This window comes from Gadus morhua, chromosome 3 (genome assembly GCF_902167405.1).
Source record: "Gadus morhua chromosome 3, gadMor3.0, whole genome shotgun sequence".
Classification (NCBI taxonomy): Eukaryota; Metazoa; Chordata; class Actinopteri; order Gadiformes; family Gadidae; genus Gadus; species Gadus morhua.
In genome coordinates this window covers 9,039,505-9,064,616 of record NC_044050.1, presented here as the reverse complement: position 1 = coordinate 9,064,616, position 25,112 = coordinate 9,039,505, and the positions used below count along the sequence as shown (strand labels likewise).

At 42.9% G+C, this 25,112-nt stretch overlaps 2 protein-coding genes across 3 annotated transcripts in view; one reads left to right on the top strand and one right to left on the bottom strand.

Annotated features, from left to right (window-relative positions):
* The first annotated feature begins 3,050 nt into the window (after positions 1–3,050).
* Positions 3,051–6,787, top strand: LOC115540226 (C-C chemokine receptor type 8-like). Its single transcript, XM_030351339.1, has 2 exons — positions 3,051–3,137; positions 5,164–6,787. The coding sequence occupies exon 2, from the start codon at positions 5,201–5,203 to the stop codon at positions 6,026–6,028; it is 828 nt and encodes a 275-aa protein (XP_030207199.1). The 5' UTR covers positions 3,051–3,137; positions 5,164–5,200; the 3' UTR covers positions 6,029–6,787.
* A 16,216-nt stretch (positions 6,788–23,003) lies between these two features.
* The window catches only part of usp34 (ubiquitin specific peptidase 34), a 51,804-nt gene continuing 49,695 nt past the window's right edge, over positions 23,004–25,112 (bottom strand). For both annotated transcript variants that reach the window (XM_030351336.1, XM_030351338.1), the window contains exon 78: positions 23,004–25,015. In XM_030351336.1, coding sequence (XP_030207196.1) covers positions 24,069–25,015 — 947 coding nt within the window. In that variant the 3' untranslated portion in view covers positions 23,004–24,068. The remainder of the gene's footprint in view (positions 25,016–25,112) is intronic.

The following is a 25,112-nucleotide window of genomic DNA, read 5'->3' as shown; positions in this document are numbered from 1 at the left end:
GTTCGCCACCAGCTCAGCCGGTGCAACCCATCCAAGGCCCCAGGACCCGACGGCATCCCAGCAAGGGTGCTGAAGACCTGTCCCACAGAACTGGCTCCAATCGCCCACTCCCTCTTCTGCCAAGCATACCTAACAGCCACAATACCCCTCCTCTGGAAAAGTGCAACCATAATCCCGGTACCCAAAAAAACACGACCCACCGAACCAAGTCACTACCGCCCCATCGCCCTCACACCCATAATCATGAAATGTTTCGAAAAACTGCTGCTCAGGACCATCCTTCCATCCGTCAAACCTCATCTGGATCCCCTTCAATTTGCATACAGGGAAAAAAGGGGCACAGAGGACGCTGTCGCCTGCCTGCTGCATCTTGTCCTCCAGCACCTGGACTCCTCAGGCAATTTCGCCAAAATTCTATTCGTGGACTTCAGCTCCGCCTTCAACACCATCCAGAGACACCTGCTCATCCAGAAGCTTCACCACCTCAACACTCCACCCATCCTGATCCATCTCCTGCACAACTTCCTCAGTGACAGACGGCAAGCTGTTCGGGTAGGCACAACCACATCACCCACACTCACCTCCAACACCGGAGCCCCTCAGGGCTGTGTGCTTAGCCCTTTCCTCTACACCCTGTTCACCAATGCCTGCACCAGCCCCTCCCACACCGCCACCTTCCTCAAATACTCTGATGACACTGCCATCCTCGCCCTCCTATCAGACAATAACTCTGTATCAGATTACCACAACACTGTCACCCACTTCTCCCAATGGTGCACACATAACTTCCTCCATCTCAATGTAGCCAAAACAAAAGAAATAGCAATAGGTAACCCATCTCCCCAGCCCCCCACTATCATCAACAATGACACAGTAGAAACAGTTGACAGCTTTAAATACCTTGGACTCACTCTGGACAATAAACTCACTTTCGACCAGCACACAACGGACATTCAAAAAAGGAGCCACCAAAGACTGTATGCCATCCGCAAACTCAAAGGACTCTATGTTTCCCCCCATCTCCTCCTTCTGTTATATCAAAGTATTGTCCAACCCATTCTGCTCTACTGTTCCACCTGCTTCTTCAACATGCTCACTGTCAAAAACCGGGTCAAACTTACACGTGTCACAAATATAGCTGCCAAATTAATTGGTCTCCCCACACCCACACTGTCAGAGCTCAATATAAAGGCCATCTCACGCATTGCATCCACAATAGCACTGGACAACACTCACCCTCTCAACTGCCACTTCACTGTCATGCCCTCTGGACGCAGGTATAGGTCCCTGTTGTGCAGGAGGGCTCGCTACGGCAAAAGCCTGGTGCCTGCAGCCATAACAGCACTCAATAAAAGGCCAGGATAAATCACCCCCAGTCCTACTCTGTGTAGATGTTTATGTAGATCTGTGTAGATCTGTATTTGTCTCTGTCTATTGTCTGTCAGCGTGCGGCCCAAATATGTAATATACTGTGATGTGAAGAAAAATTTCCCCTTGGGGACAATAAAGTCTAAAGTCTAAAGTCTATATGTTCGTTAAGTTTTCTTTGCCGGGATTTGTCGAAGAAAACACCATTCGATGTGTGAATTAGACCATATTATTTGGCCATAAACTGAGCCATTTGAAGTTTGAAATTCATGTGGTCATGTGTCTGTCTCATCGGAGACTGCAAACGCGCCGTCAAAATATCAATTTGTTGTGTTCAAATGCGCTCATGGCTCTTAAAGGGGATGGGAAATGGCACTCTCATTGGGTTTTTGCAAAACACACACCTTCAGACTAACCCATTCTAGATAAAAAAAAATTGGCGCAAGAGTCAATTATCCTCCGATATAATACCAACAGCGCCAGAGATACCCCAACAAAGCTACCTCCACTTCGCGCTTCTCACTTGCGTTTCAGACCGTTTAAATATGGCCCAATATCTGGTAAGGGAATTGCCACGACACTGTCTAATCGTATTTATATCAAACTGCCAATATGTTTAGGGTCCAAGAGGGTAAATTGGGGTGCGAAATCAGGCCGTATATTACCTCGGTCAGTGAAAACTCGCGGCACATGCCAGGAAAAAGGCAGGCCTAAGACGGACATATTTAACAGTGTAAAACGTTTTATGTTTGCGGGCACGTTTCTGTGCGTGTCCTGCGTCTCGCGAGCAGGGAACGACCGGAGTTGTGAGCGTGCAAAAAACAGCCATATGTCCAAAAACTGTGAAACGATTTTTAATGCACCAGCGAATCTGAACTCAGCCGTGTGGAAGTCCTTTGGGTTTTATAAGAAGGAGGGGAATATAGAAAAAAGATTCGCAATTTGTCTATAAATGACCAAATAAATAGACATGTAGTTCTAATTTGTATTGCGCATATCTATATTGATACATGTCTGTGTCTTCCATTTTTCCCCATGACATAAAGAAACAAATATAAAAACCTAAGATTCCATGTTCCGCACACCATTGGCCTATATATTATGTATCTATTTTAAAGTAGGTAATGTCTCTTTTATAGAAGGCTTATTTTAATAAATAGAAAATGTATGTGTTAACGTTAAACAAATATTAACTGTATCTATCAGATTGATTCGTATCTCATTGAAATTGCACCGGATTGTTAAAAAATTCGAATCGCATCGAATCGTTCCCTATTAAATCATATCGTAATGCATGTATTAGGGGTGGGCATCATCTTATAAAGGAGGGATGCAGACCCCTACTATTTATCTGTGTGAAATTGATTTGGACAATGTGGAGTTAAAGAGCTAATTAAAAACTTTCTATGTTCTAAGTGCTATATTAAATCTTGGAATCTGTTTTTCTGTAACTTCAAATATTGTAATAGGTTGCATTTATTCATTTGTTAGTTTCCGTGATTGAAATATATTTAGAACTTAAACCTATTTTTGGGTTCTGATTCAGAAGCTTCAAGACAATAATATAACTCTTTCATCTCATGGCCAACCTCTTAGTGCTGGTCTATTTTGAGTCTGTAAAGAATGGAGGGATTACCCTCCCCAGTTGTAGAGAGGGGGGGTGGGTCATAACTTGGTCCGACAGTCCAGGAGGACACAAGCATATACAAGCCTGTAGCCTGTTCCTGCCTAGAGCCAAGCAGCAGCGTAAAGAAGCAGCACTTCGTCAGGTTTGAGGCTATTCCCTAATTTATGAATGTACAATATAATAAATTAGGTTATGAGGATCCTATTAATTTTCTTTGTATAATGAAACTAGAAATGCTGTTAAAAAGGTATTGTGATTCATTCTTGGAAATGTGCATACTGTTAAATTAAGCAGATGTTATCCAAAGCAACTTTCAGGGAATTGAAGGATACTTATGTTAAAAAATGAATTGTATTTAATCCTCTGAGATGAATGTTACATTTAGATATTTAGCATATGCTTTCCTATAACAAATAGTAGGGCTTCTCGTGGAGAAAATCATCATCACGATTATTTTGGTGATTAATCAACATGATGCATTTATTCAGCATTTGTCTCCAAAAAAACACTTTTTACCAGAGAACTTTAATTACTGTTCTGTTATATTGGGCAAATCCTTGTAGGGGTAACCTGCAGGTGGTAGGTTTGATTTAATTCTTGAATAAGACACATTTCCCCGCTGCTTTTCCTTTTCCTATTAGCTATTTGATTTACTTAGTCATTTAGCTTCTCCTTTTAGTCTCTCCATTTAGCCTTTCCGTGACACGTTGGGCCTTGCAAAAAGAACAATGCAAATTAGACATTGGATGCGCCAAGAAGACCCTTTTTTTCAAATTAGCCATTGTTACATCCCATGGCTAATTTGCATTGTTTTACCAGTGCAAGGCCCAAAGTGTCACGGAAAGGCTAAATGGAGAGGCTAAAAGGAGAAGCTAAATGACTAAGCAAATCGAATAGCTAATAGGAAAACGAAAAGCAGCAGGGAAATGTAAATGTAAATGTCAAGGAAATCGCCCTTTTAAATCTCTCATTAAAATCTGTCTTCTTAATCCAATTTGTGAATCCAGTTATTTATTTCTCTTTTTTAAACTGCATTTTCAAATATATTTTTAAATTGCATCATTTATTTATGAATTCATTAATGAATTTTTAAATAATGTACTTATTGACTGTTTTAAGTTGTTTTTGTAAATCCCATTTTAATTTGGGCTACTTATTGATGGATTCATATTTCATTTGTAAATCATTTTTATCATTCCTCTTTTTATTGCCCATTAAAATATCAAATAATAAATTACTTTTATATTTCTTTATTACTTTTTCCGTGACACTTGTGGTCCTCCATAGTGAACACACTGGGATAATGAGTAGTGTTGCTGACTTTATCTTTTAACTGCTTCCCACTGCTTGTAGTATTAATTGTGTATAAAGGGCCAACTACTGCATCTGTGTTTATCTTTCTTTCTTATTTTGCATATGAGGGGGTCAGTGAAAGGTTTTGATGTCAATGTCTTGGTAGACCTAAAGTCAAAGGTTAGGAGCCATTACTATAGATTAAGAGAGCACAGTTGAGGTGACAGAGGTAAAGTTAACTCCACATTTGATATTCTGTCAACAGTGAATGTTGAGCGCAAAAACAATCGATTTCAAATTTGATGTGTCATCTGATGGGGAAGGGAGTGCTTTAATAAATCACAAGGATTCCAGCAGGACACCAGATAGATAGGTAAAATACATAATCTATCTCCAATACCTGGAACGAGAAAATGTGGCTAGATCTGTAGAGCCAACTCAAGAAGAATCAAAAGATCGATGGAGCTCGGTCACTATTAAGGTCCTCCATGATAGCATGGGGTTTTAGCCTGGCTATTGCCAGACCAAGCTCAATCGTAGGTTGCACGTTGGTCTGGGGCAGCTGCTGTCATTTTCTATAGCACAACAGGTGTGATAAATTGGCCAAGTTCAAATGACTCTGTACGCAATTGGCTGCTTGCCGTCGCTTCCCTGTCCTCATTGTGTTAAACCGGCCAATATGCCGCCAGGAGGAAAAGTCAGCTTGGCATTGGCTCCCGCAAAAACGTACCGAAACTAGAAAGAAATGTATTCTCCAGACCCTTCTGAAGGGCGAGCTCTAATCGCCAGTCTAATGGGGTGTGTCTATAACAGGTTGAGCACCTCTGTTCCCGTCACTGTCAAAACGTTGACCCGCATTACCCTTCTCTTTACAGAACACCTTGGAGCTTTCCCCAGCGTCCTTCCTGAACCATGAACCACAGTCTAAATTCCTCAACATCAGGAGGTCCTGATGTCCTGTATGCTGCCTCTGTCACAGCGCTGCTGCTGGTTACCCCCATCAACATCTACACCCTGTTGCTGATTGTCAGAGGAGGCCTGGAGACCATAACTTCAGAGTTCTACTGCCTTAACCTGGCCGTCTCTGACATTTTGATTTGCTTCTTTTGTCTTTTTTATGTAATTGGGAAGCATCTTCAAGTGTTTTTGACCGTAAGCAGCTTTTTCCTAGGTTTCCAAAACATAGCTCGCCCATTGTTTCAGGGATGTATCTGTGTGGAACGCTATTTGGCTGTGGTTCACCCTTTGATCTTTCTCAGGTACAAACTACTCAGGTATAAAATAATTTGTTGCTGTGTGGTCTGGTTTATCACGCTGGGCTTTTGTATTTCATTTATATACTATTTTCTTATTCAGAGTGTTATCTTTAAAGTGTATCAAGGTTTTTACACAGTTCTTCTTACCTTGATGATGTTCTGCTGTGTGTCAGTCCTGTGGGCTCTGAAACAGCCCGGTCCAGCACAAGGAAGGAGTCAGAGAACAGAGGGCAATGATGCCAAGAGGAGAGCATTCAACATCATTATGATCACCACTGGGATTTTTGTAATAGAGTACCTTCCATATGGTGTGTTGTTATTTCTGTATGGTTACATAAAAATCAAAGAGTATTCTTTTTTATTCAGCATTATCTTATCTCTCTCCATTTTTGCTGGTGTTATTAACCCTCTTTTCTTCCTTCAAAGAGCTGCAAAACTCCCTTCTTTAAACTTGGACATTCAGAGATTCATGCTAAGAAAATAAACACAACAAATAACCTGGATAAAAGATTAATCTGATGCTAACTTTGATGAAATAACATGTATTACTATACTGTGCAACAACAATTGTCATACCAGCAGTCTTTTCTATTAAGAAACAGGCAGGTTTCTAGTGAGGCAGAGATATTTGAGTGCCACACCTTGGGCCAGTGAGAGGAAGATTAAACAGACGTCCCCAGGGAGTTTAATGACATATTAAGCAAGAAGTATAAAGTAACATTTTTTTAAATGTATTGATGCAATAGGTATGTATCTCTCTGTTATCAGATGGTATAATATATGCAATCCAAACAATTGTTCTTAACTTCATTGTAAACTTGATGTGTGTGTTGTATCTATATTTATCTTATCTGTGTGAAAAGTAATATATATATATTTAAATGATTCAATTAAGAGTGACCTAAAAGAAAGCTTGTGCTAGTTAATTGTCCTTGAGTGTAAATGGAAGGAGACTCTGAAGTAATATAATTTACTGTGGTCTGAGCATTGAAAGGGTAAAAGTATGGGCCTTGCAGAACACCCATCCAATGAGCCCTCAGTCTGCTGCCATTCAGCATAGTTACACAATACACACTGATGGCCTGGGGTACACTGTGGAGCTATAAGGCTGAATTAAAAACGAATTATGTTCTATATTAATCTCTTCATTATTTTTTCTTGGTCAAATCATATATTGTAATAGATTAACTTTCTTAATTTGTTACGTTTTAATTGCTGTTTCTGTATAATAATATAAAATAAATGCATGAAGTAAATCTCTTCTTGGTTCTGATTTATATTCAGAAGCTTCAATGAAGACTATCAAATGTGTTTCTTATCTAATGGCCTAAACAACAGCCTTGTAGTGCTGGTCTATTAACAGTCTGTAAAGAAATGAGGAAAGGCTTTGGCCTCCTCAGTGGTAGCGCAGGGTGGAGGTCATAACTTGGTCTGAGAGTCCAGGAGGACACAAGCATATTCAAGCCTTTAGCCTGTTTCTTCCTGCCAACCAGCAGCGTGAAAAACCAACACTTCATCAGGTTTGAGGCTGTTCCCTGATTTATGAATGTTTACAGGATATTGTAGGTATTGGTCGTCTGTACACTATAATAAATTAGGTTATTAGAGTCCTATTAACTTTCTTTGCATCATGTAACTTTATTTTTTCAAAAGGGGACTGCATTTTATACCAACGGAACGCCTTGTTGCGTACTGCCATGATGGGGATAGTAACATTTCAGGATGCTTCTCTCGGAGTCCAGGCCCGACTGAGAGAGTTTTGCCCTCAGTCAATGTACGTGCACTGTAACAATCATGCACTTGATTTGTTTCTCCAGGAAGTTGCTGGTGAAGTAAGCCTTTTTGCGGACACTTTGAACTTTGTGCGTAACGTTGCGACTGTTATTGGAGAGTCGTAAATGTACAAACAGCTGTTTGAGTCGCTTTTCGCTTGTGATGAGGTTGCTGTGAATATCCTAGGCCTATGCCCGACTAGTTGGTGTGTCCGTCCCATAGCTATAAGCCGAATATTGACCTTGTACTGCGCCCTTTGGTCACACATTGACTGATGAAACATGACAAGGTCATCTTTTCAGATCACAAGGTCATCTTTCAGCATGAAATTGATGCTTGTAAAGTAAACGTTTATGCTGCGAGAATGGCCCTGAGGATGCCTAACACCACAGCGAGAGAGAAGCAGAGCACCGGCACGCTTTTCCCAAACCACCGAGCCATAGGCATTTGCCTCTAGCGCATCCATTCTGGCTTGGAGATCTGAGTTCTATCAGGCTGTCGATTTAGCTTCAGCAGAACTGGAAAGACGGTTTAACCAAGACACCATAATGCGATCAGCGAATCGAGAGAGGACGGTCATAGTGGCAGCAGGTGGATCACCAGCGACTCAAACACCCTTCAGCTTCCCAAGGAGCTGGACACGGGCTGCCTCAATCTCCAGCTTAAAATGCTGCAGTGTCACCGGGGAGTCTCGGTGCACCACGGTGAAAGGTGGGGCATTGATATTGAGAAAGCCTCCGAGTGATTTTCGCAAATCTGAGAAGATTAAAAACATGGATGAAGTCCACAATGGCAAAGAAGCGACACACAACTATGTGTTACATTTGTTACCTGTTACAGTATCAGACGGTTTCTTTGTTTGCGTTGTATCAATCTTTGTGCGGTAAAGGCATTGTGTCGCCTTTTTTTTGTTATGTAGCCATCATTCTTGAAAGTGATAATTTATGCCTATGCTGTATGTCAGGGCTATTCAACCTCCTTAACAAGTGGGCCGACAAGGAAAACCACTGGGGGTCCATGGGCCACACAGAGTAAAACTATGTGAATGAATCGCTACAAATAAATCGTACTGAAAGTAGTGTTAACTTAATATATATAATACTACTACCGGTACATGGAATAAACTTGTCAGACGCATTCCTTCCTTCTTCACTTTTAATCGTATCATTATAAAAGATTTAGTTCTCACATATTTTGGACACGTATTTAGAATTCAAAAATGTTGTTTGAATCATCACAAAACAGAACTACTGTACATATGAGACATTTTGAGCCAGTGAGTCAGTGAGAAAGATTGCACTGCCTTGTTTGCCTAGTTTGGATCATCCTGAGACACTCATGCAGCTTCTCATAGGTCATGGAACAACGTGCCCTTGTTCTGATGGCATTCATATGAGAAAAGCTAGACTCACGTATCGGTTGAGCCAAACATTGTCAGAATAAGTGATGCCAGTTCCTGATTGTGGGGTACTGATACTGGCTAGTATCACCGGCTACACACAGAAACCTGATTTGCATGCAACTATGTTTCTCCTTTATTTTATTTCGTTTTTGCATGCAACCTCTTGCGGGCCAGAAAAAAAAGTAAGAGGGGCCGCATTTGGCCCACAGGCCGCTAGTTGAATAGGCCTGCTGTATGCTATGCCAGTATGCTGTCCTGTAACAGAGAAAGGAGTTTCAATAAAATACAATAAATGTTGTACCTTTTCAATAAAGCCTATTTTTATGGGTTCCCGGCGAGCAAGCCGAACCAAACGCTCCAACTACAGCACCACTACCCCCAACCAAAACTCACTTCCAACGGCCCTGCACAAAGGGATAGGGATTCATCATGAGTTTGGTAGTAAGACACTCATCGATGAGCTCAGTGCAATGTGGCACTGTGTTTCCTATACAGAGGTTAGGCATTTCCTCACATCTGTGGCAGCAGACCAGATATCAAGGACAGAAAGAGGTGTCTACATCCCAACAGGCCTCACTGGAGTCGCTGAACATGGAATTGTTGATGCAGCCATCGACAACTTTGACCAAAATGAAGATACCCTGGATGGGAAGCATACAACTCATGCTATGGCTTCTGTTGTGTTCCAAAGAGGCCAAGTCTCCACAGCAGATACATGCCTAGCACGGGTTCCAGAGAGGTCCCTCACCACCTTAAACACATTCGACCTGAATGGAGATACACTTCACAGGTACTTATTTTTGACATTGACATTTTTTTTAAATCTATTTTTATGTTTTAATGTTATGGTATCCACTTATTCACATGCACTGCTAAAAATATAATGGGTGGATGAAATGTTTAATAGTGAAGTGAATGTATGCTGTGAAGTTTTAAAGTGATATAATATTCAATGCATATGATCACAAGATTATCCTCTCATTTCAATTGACAGATACATCAAATCAACAAAGCGACCAGAACCACCTGAACTTCCTGAGTTACTAAACACAAACACAACAGTCTCTAAAGCAGCTGAAGACAGAGATCTGGTATGGAAGCTGTCCCGAAATGTAATTGAGAATCAGCAGCATGTCCCTTCATGGTCTGCATTCAATGCCTTCACGTCAGACACTGCTTGTTCAGTAGCCAGTGTACTCTACATGCCCTTCATAAGAGAATCACCCTCAGAATTGTCCACCATCTATACATCTTTGATAAGACTTGTACAGCTTGCTGCAGACCTGGGACAGGACCATATTCTTGTGACTGCAGACCTTGCTATTTATAGTAAAGCACAACAGATAATGTGGAGCAAACCACTTCCTTTACAAGGAAAGATCACAATGAGACTGGGAGGTATGCATATCACGATGGCTTACCTGGCAAGCATCGGAAAGCTGTATGGCGATGGTGGACTCTTTGACATACTTACTGAGTCAGATGTGTATGCAGAGGGAACAGCTCGACAGATGCTTCAAGGGAAACAGCTGGCAAGAGGAGTAAGGAGCATAAAGCTAGCCTCTGAGGCTCTGTTCAGGCTCTTCTGGAAAGCTATGCAATCATGGCTTGAAAAACAAGGCCAATGTGCAATGACTGAAGAACAAGAGCAACTCCTACGAGATGTACAGCATGCATTTCATGGTAATGACAAGGCCACTGCTCAACAGTTCATCGGTGAGGTGGAGACTGAACTCCATGAGATTCAGAAGAAAATCCAGAAGTTCACAAATGAGGGAGTTAAGCAATCAGCAACATTTGGATACTGGATAATGTTCCTAAATGGTGCTGATCTGTTGCTACGGATCCTTCGCTCAGAACGCGAAGCTGACTTTCAACTTCACCTGAATTGCATGTGTGAAGTTATGCCTTGGTTCAGAGCTGCTGGAAGGACCAATTATTCCAAGTACATGCCTGTCTATGTTGCAGAAATGAAAGCTCTTGAACATGAACAACCAGAAGCATACACATTCATGCAGCAAGGTGGGTTTGTTGTTCGCCGGTCTGAGCATCGAAGCTTCAACTGTGTGGCATCTGATCAGGCACTGGAGCAAACCATTAATCGTGAAGGCAAGAGTCAGGGTGGAGTTGTTGGTTTTACATTGCGAAAGGGAGCTCTCACAAGATGGCTGATGACAAGACATGTGACCACAGCATATGTGGATGCCATGAAAGAGCTTTGTGACACTGATGCAAAGGGCCAAAAAGTACACCAGGAGCATGGAGCATCCAGAACGGAAAGAGACGAGAGAGATATACAGAAGATAATGGAAGCTGTGGAGCAGAGACAGAATCCTTTTGATCTTGAAAGCATTCCTGAGGAATTGATCAATATTGCAAGTGGTCAGGTTGCATCTGAGAAGGTTGCAAAAGGGCTCTCAAGCTTCCTCCAAGATGGTGCAAAGCAGAATGCCGTCTTTATTGAAGAACGTCTGGCAAAATCAAAAAGAACAAAGAGCTTCTGGGAGCCTGAGAAAAGAAACCAGTGTGCAACCTTCAAGGATATGAAAACATCAGTTGGAGTCCAGTCTAGACAGGTTCACATGGACTCAGATGTGCTCTTTCGAAGGTTACTGGCTGTTTCCAAGCAGCGAGAGGTGTCCATGGAAACTGTGATGTCTCATGAACTCGCAGCTGTCCCGCCCTCTTTGTTTTATGATGATGGAAGCATGAGGAAGACAACTAAAGCTGACCTTGCCAAGAAACTGGAGGCTGTTGTTGAAGAGTCACAGCAGCTGCCAAATGTTGACGTACCATCAGCATACATCATCGATGGCATGGCTCTTATACAGACTCTCCATGATTCAGCCTTTCAAACATTCAACGACCTGGCCGAGTGTGTCTGGAAAAAGATCACAATGTTAATGGGAAAGGAAGGTGTCAGCTGTGTTGTTGTAGTGTTTGACAGATATGACCATCAACACTCAGTCAAAGATCTAGAGAGGCAAAGAAGAGGCACCATTCAAACCACACAAACACATATCATCACAGGACAAGCAAGTGTTCCAAACTATAGGAAATACCTTAAGATAAGTGGAAACAAGGCTGCTCTATGTAGCTTTGTGAGTAACTACATCACAAGTACTGGGCCGATGAGACTCTCTTCAGAGAACACAGTTATCTTGGCTGGTGGATTTGATAATGGTGAGGAAGTAAAGAGGGTTAGGAAGTCAGGCATCGACAATTTGACAGAGCTTTACAGTGACCAGGAGGAGGCAGATACGAGACTGGTGTTACATGCAATACACCTTGCAAGGTCACATTCTCTTCTAATAGTCAAATGTGATGACACAGATGTGCTGGTTTTGCTGATCTACTATACAAGCAAAGGAATGTTTGGATCCTCTGCAGTTTTCATGCACTCTGGACATGGCCTGAAGGAAAGATTCATCCCAGTCTGTTCAATCACTCAGAAGCTTGGACCGGTTCTTTGTGATTGTTTGCCTGCATGCCATGCCCTCACAGGTTGCGATACAACAAGCAGCTTATACAGAATTGGGAAGACCACTGCCTTCACAAGACTGAAGTCCCATCTGAGTGAGCTGAAGGAAATTACTAAGTTTGGACTTTCTGGAAGCCTGCAAGAAGCTTTGCCTGTGGCAAGAAAATATGCCCTGCTCCTGTATGGCCAAAAGAAAAGGGTGGATGGACATCTTTGCACCAATCTGGATGAGCTGAGGTACACACTTGCATCTACCACAGATGCATCTGCAGCAAATCTACCTCCAACAGAAGATGCCTTCCAGCAACATGTGTTGAGAGCCTTGTATCAAACAGCAGTGTGGCGTCACAGCCACCTGGCCAGGCCTCATCTCTGGATCCCAGTTGGTAGAGGATGGAAGCTCAGAGAAGATGGGTCCATTGAACCTGTGATGTTCCAGAAGGAACCAGTATCTAAAGAAGTCAGAGACATCACCCATATGTACTGTAAAGATGGAAAATGCAATGATACCACCAAATGCCAGTGTCTTGCAGTGGGATTGACTTGCACTGAGTTTTGCTCTTGCTCTTTTCCAGACTGTCCAAATGTGACTCATTTTGTCACTGATGATGATGTGGATGAGTGACAATGAAATGTTATAGTTTAAGTAATAGTTTTATTAAAACGCTCATCAATGCCAAACTGCAATCCTGACTCCTGGTCTCCTGTGTGTGCTATTGCCAGGCCCTAAGCCATAACTAGACTCGCCTCAGATAGGACACTACAGCACATTGCAATGCAATGAGTTCTTTCATTTGGGACAGCTAAAACATCTAATTATGAATGGTTGCATGGTTTATTTTATATTATATATATAATATATTTATATTATATTTTTATATTTGGTTGGCTGGATTTAGCGCAATGACATCCTTCCAACAAGCCATTTTATGAGTTTCGAGGACAGTACAAGTAGTCACTGTAAACGTGTCATCTTTCAATTTCTTTGTTTCCATATGAACTGTATAGATATATACAGTATATATACAATGTGCTATATTATTTCTGTCATTATTAAATGTGTAGTATAGAGCAGCACTAACCTCTTACTTAATTTGCAATTTGCAGCTTTGGACTTTTATATCAGAGTTTCATTTTCTTTCATTTTGGACACCTCATACATTGAGTGACATACCATCTTTATTGTTCATACCATATATACATATTTGGTATTGCTGGATTCAGCACAATCCCACCTTTCCAACAAGCCATCTTATGTGTTCCTATGATAATGCCTGGCAAAGCAACTACAAAGTAAATGATAACATTCTGCATAGAAATCATTTTTTTCACTGTCCGCTTATTTTAGGTATGTGTTTATAGGTCTCCATCTACTTCATACATCAAGATATTCACATCCAGCTTTTTCCAGTAGGTGCATTGACTCCCTGGCTACAAACTTGCCAAGTCTCAAAGCTCTCAGAGCTTGTGTTATCATTCTGCATTAGTTTATATGTCTTAACTCCCATACGGACAGGCTATATTTTAGGCCTTTTTTTGTTTGGAGGTATATAACAATATCTGTCAATTTCACAATCTTAGCAGTAAAAATATTTGAGCCAAGAATCACTTTCATGTATGGGAGACCTTAGAGATGAGGAAAAACATTGTTGGGTTTAGTTCTACCTCCGGTAGGGGTATCTCAGAATTTGGGGGGCATTGTCACTAGCCTAGGATTAGAAACATGGGATTTGATGATCTGGGGAAACAGCAGGGGACCAAGGAAGGTGCAAAAACCTGGTACAAGAAAAGGTGGTTACATCTCTAGAGGCAGCTAAAGGGAAATCCATTATAGCAGGGAATGTGTGTGTCTACAACCTATGTTGTGTCACTGAAACTGGTTCCCCCCCCCCATCAACTTCTACGTCATGTTGCTGATTGTCAGAGGAGGCCTGGAGACCATAACTTCAGGGTTCTACTGCCTTAACCTGGCCGTCTCTGACATATTGATGTGCTTCCAAAGTATGGTTCATGCCATGTATGCAGCCCTTCCGATCTCCTCCTAGTGGCCCTATTTTTCATGGGTTTCCTAGACATCCTTCACCCATTGTTTCAGGGATGTATCTGTGTGGAACGCTGTTTGGCTGTGGTTCAACCTCCTACCTTTCTCATGTACAAAATACTCAGATATAAAATAATGTGAAAAATACAGTCTCATTTATAAAGTGTATCAAGGATTCAGTCCGTCCGGTGGGCTCTGAAACAGCCCGGTCCAGGAGAAGGGAGGAGAAAGAGAGCAGAGGGCAATGAAGCCAAAAGGAGAATATCATTATCATCACCATTTTGGCAAGGTTAATAAACTACTGTATGTTTTGTTTTTAGCTCTGCATGGTGACATTAATCCAAACCCTGATTCACTGGCAGTTGTTGTAACTTTATTGATTCTTTGTGGTCTGTGATGTTAAAAATCAAATCAGTATTGTAATGCTGTAGATTAAAATAAATATTTCATGCTACATTTTGTTTTTGTACGTTCATTTGAATAGATGAAATATTTGTATATTTAATAAAACAATATGTAAACCTATTATTTGGTCTTGGCCTGGGTGCATTAAACGGGCCCCCGGGGCTGAATTATTACACACCCTAGTATCGATAAGCTCCGATGTACCCAGTGCTCCTATCGGTATTTGGGAAGTTAAGGAAATATATTTTAATTCAATTAAGGTTGGATGCATTTTGCTAGAGTAATATAACTTGCATTAAAGGTTGGGTATGGAATTCGCTTTTTTGGCCATTTTTGCAAAATTACTTGAAATCCTTATCATAACCCACTTACAGCCACTGAGTTAGAAGTACTGACATGAACATTAAACAAGTCAATCATCTGTGGAACGGGCAGGGCTCGAAAAACTCCAGCCAATGATTTCCAGAGCCACCGAGTTGCATTGGACAGTAAGTACGTCAATCAAACGGTCGTACTGCACTCCCCCTCCCCCGCGACCCCTTCGTGCACGTATTCAAACCTCGTGACCCAGAGCAAGCTTCTGTTTGTTGTTATCCTGCGGTAGCTACTGGAGCTAGCTGACTAGCAAATGACTCGCTCTCGCGCATCTGTGTTCGCTCGTGCATGATTGAGCGTCCAGGTACTTGGAATGGGTGGAGTCAGAGTCAGCGTAGAAGGAGAGGGGCTAGGACCATTTGAGTTGTGTATTTTCAAAATCTGCTGGCATTTCGCAAATCCCATACCCAACCTTTAAGATTTAGTTACACTATACCAGTCATTACCGAAATGTCAACAACATTTAAAAGAGAAAACTCTCTCCATGTCCGAGCCTGTCTTTCTCTCACATGGAGAAATGGAGGAAACATATTTTCTATTAATTTAGGCAAGATCAACCTTGCAATATTTATATCAGGGTTCTTCCCAAACAATGTAGGCTAAAGGTTGCGCTGTGCCTCTATACTGCTCTCCATCGCCACCCGGTTACGTTTCGTAATGGGGCCGAGGACTTGAAGACATCGGTCTTGTAGCGCTTGTCCATGTAGTACTATAACATGGAAAAACCAGCCTTAAAGTACTGGTCAATGCAGTACTATAGCATGGAAACATCAGCGTTGATGTACTGGTCCATCAGACAGCAATTTGCGGAATCCCAATAAATACAGAATCATAATCTACCTATACCTCTAGAGGTTTCTTTGATAGATTAATACATTATTAAATTAGCGGCTGGCTGTTACAAATTGAACAATATCCAACCCTTACTGATGAACACCAAAAGTAAAAACGTTGAGTTTAGGTTTCACAGGTGTTTGTGGAAAGGCGAGAGTTGAGTCAGACACCTGGAAAATATTTCCATGCTGATGTAAAACATTTGAGAAATAAAGATTTGCATAAGATTTGCATGACGATCATAAAACAAAACAGGCATAACAGACGTTGGCGTATTCAAACAGATACTGACATCAAAATGTTCAACCCTATGCTGAACACCTTGAATGCTCCAGTCCTCAAAAAGAAGATAATCCCGGGGGCCACCAGGTCCAAACCAACAGCCCCCCACCTTCCCCATCCCCACCGATCAGAGAATCATTGCATCGCCCTCACTGTCGAGCTTAAACTGGACTAAAACTGCTAGGGCAACTTGAATGTCCGACTGATGGAAATAATCAGAGCAGATCAGAGCACACTTTCCTCCTAAGGTGAAAGTCTCACTTTAGGAGGTTTTCTAACATAAATATGAGTTCCCCTAGCCTGCCTATTGTCCCCCAGTGGCTAAAACTTACGTTTGGTGTAAAACGAGCACTAGCTGTTCTGCTCGCCTTTGAAAAAACGGAGGCTCAAGCGCGCTGATTTGGAATGTCTTTAGGTATGTCGTCACAAAGCATCTAAGCTCCTCCCCTTACTCTGCCTGGCCCGCCTAGAGACGTTGGCCCGCCAATAAGACACGACCGTGTGAGCACCACATGTTTGTGTGTGAATACACACACTCAACGCAAGTGTTTCTTGTCGGTTCTTTGATTTCTCTTGTATTTCCAAAACGAGACAGTAGTGGGGGTTATCTGAGCCATGGTTGAGAAGGAATTGGGGGAAAGGAACTTTGTCTTTGACTCGCTGAAGTACATGAACTGCAACATGCCGCCAGTTGCCGTGAGGCACCAACGCCGCGAAGCACCACCGCCCGGCAGCGGGCAGCCGGCAGCGGGCAGCCGGCAGCCGGCAGCGGGCAGCGTGCGGTTCAGTCTACTTCAGATTGATGTGAAAGTGGAAGAACCAGAGACGTCACAGAACCCGACAAAGTTGTTTGTGATTCATAATATCGTCTGGAGGCGCACACAGCTTTTGGCTGTGATAATATGTATTATATGATATATTTAGATATAGAGCTCCAGGACTCCCGTGTGTTCTAGAATATTTACAGAACACGGCTAAAGGCTGTGTGCGCCTCGCCATTGTGATCCAGACATCCGCCAGACATCCACTGTAAACATAGCGCATGGTACCGTGGCTGCAAGCTGCTCAGGGCCACACCCCCACCCTCCTCCTTGACCCGCCTCGCTCCTCCTCATTTGCATTATAGCTACAGACACCAAGACAGCGCATTTGGGGGAAGCTCAATGTGCGACTGGCTCGGAGTGGCTGTAACTCTGCACCACGGCTGAATTTCGGGAACGTCTTTGAATACTGTGTTAGTTGCCCACCAATACTAATACCACTAATACCTTTATTAAAGAATACATAAAAAAGCATGTCATGGGACCTTTAAACCAGCCAAACGAGCGCCAGAGCGAACAGCCAGCTTGGTGATTGGTTCCCGCAAAAGCGAATCGGAATGAGGACGAAATGTTTTGCTCCTCTCCAGACCCTGAGGCAGAACGGGCTGGGGGAACCTAATCGCCGGCAGAACGGGCTGGGGGAACCTAGTCTACCAACGTCCCCTTTTATACACAACTATTACTGCAAGAAGGCCAGTGGGAAGCAGTGGAAAGAAAAAGTCATCAAGGCACCCAGTGTGTTTATTTAGCAAACACAAATTAACACAAAAAAAAAATGGAAAACCTTACAATGGAAAATGTATAGAATGCACAAAGGATACTACCAGTGGTACACTTCCCAAAGATCGAAAAACATTGGTCTATTCCACAAAAAGAAAAGGTGGAAAGTTGGATAAAAGATTATTTTGTTGTCAAAAGAAGGTGTTTATATATACACCGTATGATTATATAATTTATACAATGTGTAAATTTGGTGTTTGGGAGAACTACAGGAGACCTAGGATGGACCCGAGGGGGACACAAGCCTAGGTAAAATTTCCCAGGATAGAAATTCTGTTTCCAGGTCAAATGTGTAGAAGACAACATCAGAAGAATCAAAAGATTGATGAAGCACTGTCAGTATGGAGGACTTCCATGAAAGCAAGGGGATAAGTCTACAACAGACATAATTTCATCAAACAACATTCTGCAACTCCAGTTTGTCATATGATTAATAAAACTTATGTTGTCCCTCATTATATCTCTTGCAGTAAAACCGCGTTCAAAATCACCAACTTCCTTCCTGAACCATGAACCACAGTGTAAATTCCTCAATGGTGGAGGGTCATGATGTCCTGTATGCTGCCTCTGGCACTGCGCTGCTACTGGTTCCCCCCCCCATCAACATCTACACCTTGTTGTTGATAGTCTGAGGAGACCTGGAGACCATAACTTCAGAGGTCTATTGCCTTCACCTGGCCGTATCTGACACTTGTGTGCTTCTTCTGTAATTTTGATGTAATTGGGAAGCATCTTGAACTGTTTTATAATGCTATATTCCAGAGAGTTCCTAGACCTCTCTCGCTATTTGTTTTAGGGATGTATCTGTGTGGAACGCTTTTTGGCTGTGGTTCACCCTGTTATCTTTCTCAGGTACAAACTACTCAGGAATAAAATACTGTATTGCCCTGTGGAATGGTTAATTCAGCTGGACCTTTGTGTTGTATTATATTCTATGATCATAATGTGAGTGTTTTGTTTAAAGTGTTGTATTTTCCTTGATGTTGTTCTGCTGTGTGTCAGTACTGTGGGCTCTGAAGCAGCCCGGTCCAGGAGAAGGGAGGAGACCGAGCGTAGTGCCTGTAGTGCTGATCAAACTGTCTGTAAAGAAATAAGGCAAGGGATTGGCCTCCTCAGTGGTAGAGCAGGGTGGAGGTCATAACTTGTTCTGAGCGTCCAGGAGGACACAAGCATATTCAAGACTTTAGCCTGTGCCTACCTAGAGCCAACCAGCAGCGTGAAAAACCAACACTTCATCAGGTTTGAGGCTGATTTATGAATGATTACAGGATGTTGTAGGTATTGGTTGTCTGTAAACTATAAAGAATGAGGTTATCAGGATACTACTTTCTTTGTATCATGAAACATTTAAAAAATATATATGCAGGGATTGGATTTCATTCTTGGAAATGTACATTACGTTTAGTCATTAAGCAGATGTTTTATCCAAAGCCAGTTTCAGGGAATGTAAGGATACATATGTTGAAAAAGGTATTATATTTAATCCTCAGAGAATAAGAATAAACCCAATCCTTGCTGTCATAATTGTGTATACAAGTGTGCTGGCTCTCTTTGGTCATCCACTGCATGTGTAATTAACTTTTCATTTTTTCTTGCTTAGTAGTCCATGAAAAGTCTTCATGGCAATTGTTAGAACTAAAGTCAAAGCCCAGTTGAGGTGAAAAGTTTATTCTACATTTGATACTGTTACACAGAATGTATACATTGATTCTTGAAAGCAAAAACAAATTGATTGCTGCTCTAATAAATTACAAGTATGATAAGTTCTTTGCCTAAATCGGAAGAGAGGTGTGCATAATATATATATATATTTTTTTTTAAGAGAAATGGAATTTCACTCATGTTTTTAGGAGGTACGAAATGGAAAAAGTAGTGGTTCCCAGCTTTAGCTGAAACAAAAAAGAATGCCCAGAGGGGGCAGAGACATGGGATTCGATGTATGGGGAGAACAGCAGGGGACTTAGGAAGGAGCCCAGCAGGACACCAGATAAAGATGGTCGAATAGAGAATCTATCTGTATTACCTGGTGTAGGAAAATGTGATAACATCTGCAGAGGCAGCCAAAGGAGAATCAAAAGAGGGATGGCGCTCTGTCACTGTTGAGGGACCTCCATGATAGCATTGGGTATGTCTAACACAGATTCAGTAGCTCCGGTCCAGTCACGTTTTAACTCTGACCCTCATTACTTTTCTCTTTAAAGATGAAGTTGAAGTTCTCTGAAGCCGTCATTCGAAACATCCCCAACTTCGTTCCTGAACCATGAACCACAGTGTCAATACCTCAACATTTGAGCACCCTGTCCTGTATGCTACCTCTGTTGTCACGCTGCTACTAGTTCCCCCAATCAACTTCTATGTCCTGTTGCTGATTGTCAGAGGAGGCCTGGGGCCGGTTGCACCAACTGGGCGTAACTAAGCCTGGTCGTAATTGCTAAGTAGGTCTTAGTTACGACCTGGCGTTAGAATGTGTGTGAATGAATGTGAATGTTCCATGGTATGCGCATATCACCCCGTTGCTAGGATACCTCTTGACAACAGCTGTTTACTATTTTACTTGACATGCTGTTTGACACCGAAATAAATAATTCATTCGTTCACTCATTGTCATTCATCAATTGTGTTAATGCCTAACAATAAAACACTGCAAACGAATATAATTAAAATATGTATTTGTAATGTCTGGTTTACGACGAGCAGGCATTTAGACGGGAATGGTTCTGTAGGAGAGATAAACATAGTTAAAACAACATTCACAACTGATTATAAGTTGAGAACGGACTAATCGGCCAGTGATATCTTCCCGACAGGCAGTCGATCTGTGAACACTGATCATATCGCCGGCTGTGCTTTGAAATGCAGTTTAGCGAAGCGTTGCAAGGATGGTGGTAAAGCTGCATTGGATTGGATGTAATTGCTATAGAGACAGCCTGGAATTTCAACTCTACGCCTGCCCCTGACCAGGCGTAGGATTTACGCCTGGTGAAGCGCCATAGGAGATGCAGCAAATCAGCGAGCGCATCGCCCTCTTGAGAATGAATCAATGATTGAGACACCGTACTTTGTCCCACTATTGTGCAGCTACCGGTTAAGATTGGGGTCTTTTGTTGACGGTGCTGTACAACTCTGGGGTTTGTCCTGTCTTTGTCGTTGCACGGTCCCTGAAAACAATACGACGAACGGAAACACTTTACGACAGCAACCTTTGCCTTCATCTCTCGGAATTCTGAGAGTAAACCGAGAGCAGTGATGGCGCACTCAATAAAAATGGCTGCCCCCGTGAAGAGATTTAAGTACCACGTTATAATAATAATAATAATAATAATAATATTAAATCATTTTATTTATGGGCGCCTTTCTTGACACTCAAGGTCACCTTACAAAATGCATAAGGGCAAGCAAAAAACAACAACATGATTAAACAGTGTACAAGAGAAAAGAGTCATTCTAGTCCCAAGAATGCAACTGAGGGAGCAGGCTTGTCTGAATAGATAAGTTTTCAGGTGAGATTTGAAAGTGATAATGGAACTGGAGTGTTTGGATTTCATGAGGCAGAGTTCCAGATGTGGGGGGCTGAGCGACTGAATGCTCTTGACCCCATGGAAACCAGGCGAGCAGGTGGGAGGGTGATGGAGGAAGACGATCTGAGAGAACGGGTGGGAGTCTTGTTTCCGAGGAGCTCGGTAAGATACTGAGAGGCAAGATTGTTGATGGGGAAACTGATGAACGTTGGTTACACCTACACACTTGATTAGATGGCTACTTTATTCCGGTCACCAATTTATGCATTGCACGGTCTTGCTGTGCGTGCAAAATAATGTAAAGTTGTGTGTTTTTCTTTCGAGCTGGTTTTCTAAAGAGGCTAATGTAGCTCACTATAAACAACGACTAGCCAATTTCATGACACAATCAAAGTCGAACTGGAACGCTATAAGTGCTCCGAGACCGGAGCCGACGTCAGGATTGTAACTCGGAAGGCTGGTGTCCTGGATCACAACATTAGAACATGCAGGCGTTCCTTATTTACCATTCCGCCCACTCCTAAACTGTTTACCTATGTTCGAGAGATGCTTCATGAACTATCTCCAGAACGCCAGCTCGTTTACCTTGTGTCTCTGTTAGAATAAACCACCTGTTGAACATTTACCACTCTCCGAGTCATACCTAGCCCGAGACGACCATACCACAAAGGATCGAATTTGCTTTTCATCAACACCTCACGTCGAACAGATCCAAAACAACGTACCTTCTGCTGTCCAGACGAAGAGCCATGTGAATGTCAATCTCGCCCGCTGTAAAGCTTCCTCCTCGGACCCACCTCCTGCCCTGGGGTCCTTCTCCACGATCAGAACGCAAGGTGGTAAATCACCAGGGTTACGTGTGTTATGGTCGAAAATCACGTGTGTTTATCGCACTTAATCAATGCGTGTGAATTATATCCGGACTCCGGATGTTAATTTAATTGTAAAAGAGGAAAAAAATGTACTAAAATAAAGAACCAATATACAGGGAGAGCTATGTTTATTTATTATTTATTCGTACATAAAATCTATTTTATTTAAAATAAATCCCACTTGTAAGCCTATGGGTCAACTTCGCAGGTATGATAAAAGGTAACAACTTTTTTTTTAATAAATTTGAATTGAGTTTGAAATTGAAATATGAATGGTAAAGTAGTAAAAGTCTCTTCTTGTATATAGTCACTCCATCCATAGAAGGGTCCCTCACGCCTGGTGAGATTCCCCCTTGCTATCAAACTAGCAGAATTAGGGGCCTTTTTATAACCTATTGGCCATACAAAGGTGTTATGTTTAGATGCCACTGTATTATAGGCTACAGGGCATTAGTTGGTTAGATGCCACATGATTCATTGTCACCATTGTTTAGATAGAAGTATATCAACCAGAAACTAAATAATCTACTTCTGAGACCCACGGCCCAACATCACATGTGTATACGCGTATATATGTCTATAACATCATGCAGAAGATCCCATAGCTTGTATAGGTCTTGGTTTATTCCAAGTGCTGATTCAGTTTAAATTCAGATACCTACCGTAGTTTCTGCCCATTCAAAAATATGATTCCCATTGGCCCGAGAACACATTTGGCTTGGAGGGAGTGCACCTTCACAAACGATACGAATTCTGATGAAGTTGGGTCACGGTGAGTCTTCTGGGAATAATATGTCTGGCTTTTAGCTTGTCAACTGTCCAAACTGAAATGGTATAATAAATAATGTGAAGACAGTAGGGAATAGAGACATCAGTACTGATCACAATTTATTAACAGGTTCCTTCCTTGATGGATCAGTATTTCCTGAACTCCGCTCGTTACTCAATGTTGAACATTCTTCATGTTTACACCATTGTCAGTGTTCATTCATAAACACCGACTCCATCTGAGAAGCCAGCAGGGGGACTTTAGGACCCGGAGTAGACCGGCCCCAAAGTAACGAGGGAAACTTGTTCCACAATAGATTTCAGCTCGTTCTTATCAAAAAATGTTTTTTATTAATTTATCCTCTATTAAAATAGTCAGAAGAAAACAATAGGAGGGGAAATGACAGTAGATGGTGGAATGTTTCTCAGTGAAGAACAATATCCCAGGCAGCTCCATTCAGGTGGGGGTGGGGTGGGCTTTATTCTACACACAATCCTAGAAGCACCGCTTTTTATATTTATTCATATATATATGTGTGTTTATATATATATGTATATATAAAGTTCTTTATATATCATTTTCATATACACCTTCAGGAAATGACTAGATTGGATTCTTAACAGAATCAAGTTACTTGTAGTTCTGTTTTTTTTAATGCACAAGTAAACTTAGCTTTTTGGATAATTAAACCACAGGAGAAAAAAAATTAAACAAAGGCAACTTTCTTTTGCCTTCTTTTTAAAGTATAAAACTGGCACAGAGGAAGCCATTTTTATACACGTAAAAATGCAATAAAATTAAATGTACACACTACGGGATCTCCCCTTCTTACAGCAAAACCAAAACAAAAAAATAAAAATGTCCTTCCGAAGCGAAATGTGAAAAAGGTAAAAAACACAAAATAACAAACCAACCAAAGCGGAAAGCCAAACAGCCAGCCTCGCCCCCTACTACAAACAGCGGCCAATCAGAGGCCACATGCTCCAGCCAACATCTCCTCCTGGTCAGCTGACGTGTCTGCAAGGCCCAGATTGGCCAGGGAGGGGAACGTCCGGGCTGGTATATCCAGCTCCAATTAAAACAAAACAAAGCTAAGCTCCGCCCATAAAAATACAACTACAAATAAAACATCAAAGGGTTATTATCTCTTGGTGGCGGCGAGCGAGTGATGTCATGAGGACGAGGGTGGCGTCATTGTTCCGGACAGTTTGGTAACCACGGCGATGGTGGCCTCCACAGTCCTGTACAGGGTGTCCAGCATGTCCTGTGGCGGGCCCCCATTAGACTGTACCTGGGAGGGGCTGTGCCTACTGCCCTCTGGCCCCGCCCCCTGTGGCCCCGCCCCCTCGGAGGAGGAAGGCGTGACAGGAGCTGCGCTGGGACACGCCTCCCTGGTCTGGTCTGGCGTGGGCGTGGCCTTGCCCACGGCCCCCCTCCTTCCTCTGTGCTCCTCCTCCTGCTGCTCAGCGGAGGTCATCCGGCGGTGGGAGGGGCCGGGGTCCTCCCCCCGCACATACAGCTCCCCCCCCCCGTCCTGCAGTATTGAGGAAGACGAGGACGAGGAGGAGGACGAGGAGGAGGACGAAGAGGAGGCGGAGGAGGCGTCCATCATCTTTTCCTCCTCCTCCTCCTTCAAGGGGGAGGGGGGGTGGGCGGCGGTGGGGGGCGGGGGAGAGGGGGGGTCCTGCTCCGTCCCAGGGTCGATGAGGGACGAGGAGTCCCGCGTCTCCGTGTCGGAGGCGCTTGTGGGGGTGAGCGCCTCCTGCTGGTCGCCCTTAGCGGCCGGTGCAGCCGTGCTAGCGTTGTTAGCGTTAGTGTCGTCGTTAGCAGCGTTAGCGTCGGTGTCCCCCTGGGTAGTCGCCGCCGCCGCCGTCGTGGTGGTGTTGGTGGTGGTGGTGGTGGTGGTGGTGGATGGCATGGCAGAGGAAGAGGAGGAGGATGACGAAGAGGAGGTGTAGGAGGAAGAGGAGGTGGTGGTGGTGACGGTAGAGGAGGAAGACGAGGGTACGAACTGCGTCCCTGGGGTTGATTCGGTGGCGACGCCCTCCGGTGACCGGTGGTCGTCGTCCCCGCCGCTCACACGGCGACGCTTCACTGGAGTGGCACCCTCCTCTTCAGCTAAACACACACACAAACACTCTGTTTTAGCTGTGTGTGTGTGCGTGTGTGTGTGTGTGTGTGTGTGTGTGTGTGTGTGTGTGTGTGTGTGTGTGTG

Coding starts and splice junctions, on each gene's coding strand:
- LOC115540226 (XM_030351339.1), top strand. CDS start 5,201: ATGAACCACAGTCTAAATTCCTCAACATCAGGAGGTCCTGATGTCCTG.